Raw genomic sequence first — 3840 nt, forward strand, 5'->3', positions numbered from 1 at the left:
TCAACACAAGTTTCAGTTTTAATACTGAACACCAGTGTTTGAAATGTTCATACCTTTGGTCAAAGATGTGATATCTGGAAGACACTTTACCCTATTTGTCATTATGTTAGGATTTCTCCAGAAAAGTTTGACAACGAGCAGTTGATTCCATTTTTTCCATTAAAACGATAGTATAAGGTTATTAAAATGTAAACCTTAAGCATGATTGTATTGCTGCCAGCTAGTAACAAGAATCAATTAAAGCAAAATAATGTTAGTATCTTATTTTTCATTTTTAAATCTATCAATTTGTAAGAGTTTAACTGCTTACCAAATTGTGATTGTGCAGGTGCCAAGATAGATTTCGCATTCACATTCCGATATCTGGTTATCCGTATAACCGTTTTCGAAAACGAAAGTTTTAATTGTACAAGAAAAGTGTTAAGGAAGGGGCTCCAAATTAAGAAGTATTTGGAATACAGAATAATTTGAAGAAGCGGAGAAAAACAATTGTGGAACATCGAATCAATAAAAATATTCCGAATTTATACGTTTCTAGATGTAAACATAAAAAGTCAAAATGAATTATAAGGTTCTTCTTGGCAATATGATTACACAGACAAATCTATTTATAACTATAGCGGCTGTAAGGATGCAGGTCCCAATTCCGGGTTTTGTTTGTTTATATTTTTCGTTTGTAACTTTATTTAGTTGATTGCCTCCCGGATATAACGATATCCGGCTATATCGAAATCAATTTGAATATTGTAATAAGCAAAAACAAATGATATGGAAATCATGTAATATCGATAGGAAAATACTGGATAAAGTGTATAAATCAGTACAAATTGCATGAAAATTGCAAACTCGATTTGCTGTTCGTACATGGGGGACAATGAAAAAGTGCAACATCCATTACGATCCCTTAAACAGGCTTTACGCTGTATTCTATTTCCAACATTTAAAAGTGTTAAAATCAATTATCCCAAAGGATAAGAAAATTACGTCAGTCTAGAATTAGGGATTTTTGGTGTTATAATGACCAGTATTTTCAGTATATGTGTGTGCGTGCGTGCGTGTGTGTCTATAATATTTTGTGAATAAGTCACGCTAAAAACACTGATTGATCGTAGTTGTACATATTATATAACTATTTTTCAAAGCGAATGTTTTGTATTACGTGATGTTTTCTGTCGGTTTTTGAAAGATTGTCAGATACATAAAAGAAGAAAAAAATTGCAAATCACGCAACATCAACAAAAAGGTCCATGGACATGAACATTGTCGTTGTTATCGGGTATTTGAAAATATTTAACGTCCTGCTTTAAAGTATAAAGTGTCTGTATACATTTTTCTTATTCATTATTCACTTATACTTGTTATCTAAGAGAAGGATGGCTTGTTACTACAATTCAGTTAGAGCTTTTGTGTTTCTTACTTTAGTGTGCTACTCAACAGCAAGTGAACCCGATATAGAGCCGGCATGTTCAAAATTCAAATATGACAAACAAATGTTAGAGACAATGGTCAGAATGGAAGCTAAAATGAATCAGTGGGATAAAGAAAAGGAAACTTTTGAAGAGAACATGTTGTCTATAATGGAACATCGGAAGCAGGAAATGAAACGAGAGTTTGTGAAACAAAATCAACAAATTGGTCAAATGCTTGATGACTACAAGAAGATCCGTGAAGAACTCAAAGACAAAACGGCTCAGCTTGAAAAGTTTGCTGGTAAGTTTAACAACTTTTCTGTTTGAAATTTTATTTCTGCTTATTGGTCAACAGCTAATGCTTAATTGTTCACATCTTCAAAAAATTTTGTTTAGATAAAGCCTGGAAGTATTGACCATTGCGCAATAAACTAAAATTTACCTTATTTAATACGTTAGAAGTAACATAGATTCATTTGTATGAATAACCAGCTAAATAAATTATGAACAAACGCCATCAAAATTGTAAAAAAAAATAAATGTAGAAATGTATTACTTAGAGTTTAAGAGAAAATAAAATTTCTAACTGATCCTTCAAGCTAGTAAATAAATTTTAAATCTTTCTTAAGGGGTAATGTTCTTCTCATTTTTATACACTTCGAATTAAACAATAACTTTCTTCTCCGTTTCTTTTTCAGTTATCAATAACATATTCACAATATACTGTAACCAAGTATCATTACCATTGATCATAATATCAATTTCTTAACATTTGTGCTTCAGGCAATTTCACAAAAACACCGACGATAGCATTTAACGCATATTTAATGCCAGGTCGAGTCTATGGCGACGGTGAAACTGTCGTCTTCTCTGAAATTTTACTTAACGAAGGTAATGGATATGACAAAAGCACAGGAATCTTTACAGCACCCCTGGCTGGTCTGTATGAATTCAGTGTCCACTTATGTAATGTCGATGCAAAGTTTATGACCGTAGCTATCGTTTATATGGATACTGAAGTTGCAGCGACAACAGAATACGAAAGCAACAGTAGCAGCTGTAGCCCGGTATTGGCTCCTGTGAAGATGGCGATTGGTGGCCGCGTGTATGTAAAGAGTACATATCATAAAAATGCAATGTTTTCTGATTCCAGACATAGAAGGCCATCTTTCACGGGTGTTCTTTTGAATATTTAAAGACATATTTTGTACAGTCTTATCTTTTTAGTGTCGTATGCTTGCCTCTATATTTATACTAATCACAAATTTTGAATCTTCAATAACAATTCTGTTTTAGTATGTTGATGGAACTATCACAATATAGTAAAAATAACATTACTTCTAATAATGATAATGGCAATCAAATAAACATGGACATGTTATTGATTTTTTAAAAATTTTCTTCTTCTATGTGTACCATATTAAAGGCATTGATAATTGTAATTGTAAATAAAGAACTTACTGTAACTTTTAACAATTTTGTATTTTATTATTCAACATTTATGATGAATGAACGACCACTATAACCCGATTCTCGTTTTTGATATCAGGTAATTTCGAATAAATTTTATGTCAAATAAGTATTTCAGCATTAAAGCGACGTATTAGATCGTTTTGACAGTGATATCAGTGACGTAAACTTCATATTCACAAACTACGATTTTCTTGATGATCTTCTCAATGGTTACTTTGTTTCACCAGATGATTATATAATAAATAACCAAGTCGTTGTTTAAAGAATTATGGAATATTTTACTAGACGTGTTTATTCGCTGAATTGAGTATTCTTTGATTGTTTAAAACTGAAAGTTGAATGTTTTACTTGATATTCCATGGAAAATATTTCATCTCATTTATCCGGATTTTGTTTTATCGATAGTTCAATGTAGGTCTTTTAAAAAAAAACTTCTGTTGCTTTGGGTAAATTGATCGTGAGTCCGGCATAACCGCCGTATAAACACATCAGCGGTGGTTTCTCGATGTCACCATTTTCGTGTTTTAATGATGTGTTTTGCTGACCGTCCAGAAACTTGCTCAATTAAACTGAAACTTAATTATTTGCAATTTCGCCGTTTTGTGTGTTCTTAAATGATTAATTTTTTTTATTTCCCCACACACCCCAAAGTTTCCTTGACAGAAACTGAATTATTTGCAATTTCTCGTGTGTTCTTAGAGATTCTTTTTTTTCAATTTACCCCCCCCCCCCAAGATATCCTGACACACAAGCTGGACTTTTTACAAGACACGTTTATTTCTACAGAGGCTTCGCTTTATCACATTACCGATGTGCATGTCGACACACATAAATTATTGAATAATAGGCCCACAAAGTAAAAGGGCACAGGGAAAGGCATAGGACATTCGGGGAAGGGGGGCTTAAAGAAAGGAGGGATTAAAGAAATAACACTAGAGCCAAGGAGGAAGGTACTTAC

General features: G+C 32.6%; 1 protein-coding gene across 1 annotated transcript; it reads left to right on the plus strand.

Annotated features, from left to right (window-relative positions):
• The first annotated feature begins 1280 nt into the window (after positions 1-1280).
• On the plus strand, positions 1281-2752 carry LOC132758767 (uncharacterized). The gene is made up of 2 exons (XM_060750463.1): positions 1281-1710; positions 2193-2752. The coding sequence occupies exons 1-2, from the start codon at positions 1374-1376 to the stop codon at positions 2603-2605; spliced, it is 750 nt and encodes a 249-aa protein (XP_060606446.1). The 5' UTR covers positions 1281-1373; the 3' UTR covers positions 2606-2752.
• The last annotated feature ends 1088 nt before the right edge of the window (positions 2753-3840 follow it).

The sequence above is a fragment of the Ruditapes philippinarum genome, unplaced genomic scaffold (assembly GCF_026571515.1).
Source record: "Ruditapes philippinarum isolate M1 unplaced genomic scaffold, ASM2657151v2 ctg3766_1_1_1_1, whole genome shotgun sequence".
Taxonomy (NCBI): Eukaryota; Metazoa; Mollusca; class Bivalvia; order Venerida; family Veneridae; genus Ruditapes; species Ruditapes philippinarum.

Excerpts from the sequence above, each read along its gene's own strand:
- LOC132758767 (XM_060750463.1), top strand. The coding sequence starts at position 1,374 with ATGGCTTGTTACTACAATTCAGTTAGAGCTTTTGTGTTTCTTACTTTA. Across the intron at positions 1,711-2,192 it reads TCAGCTTGAAAAGTTTGCTG|GCAATTTCACAAAAACACCG; the intron begins GTAAGTTTAACA and ends TTTGTGCTTCAG.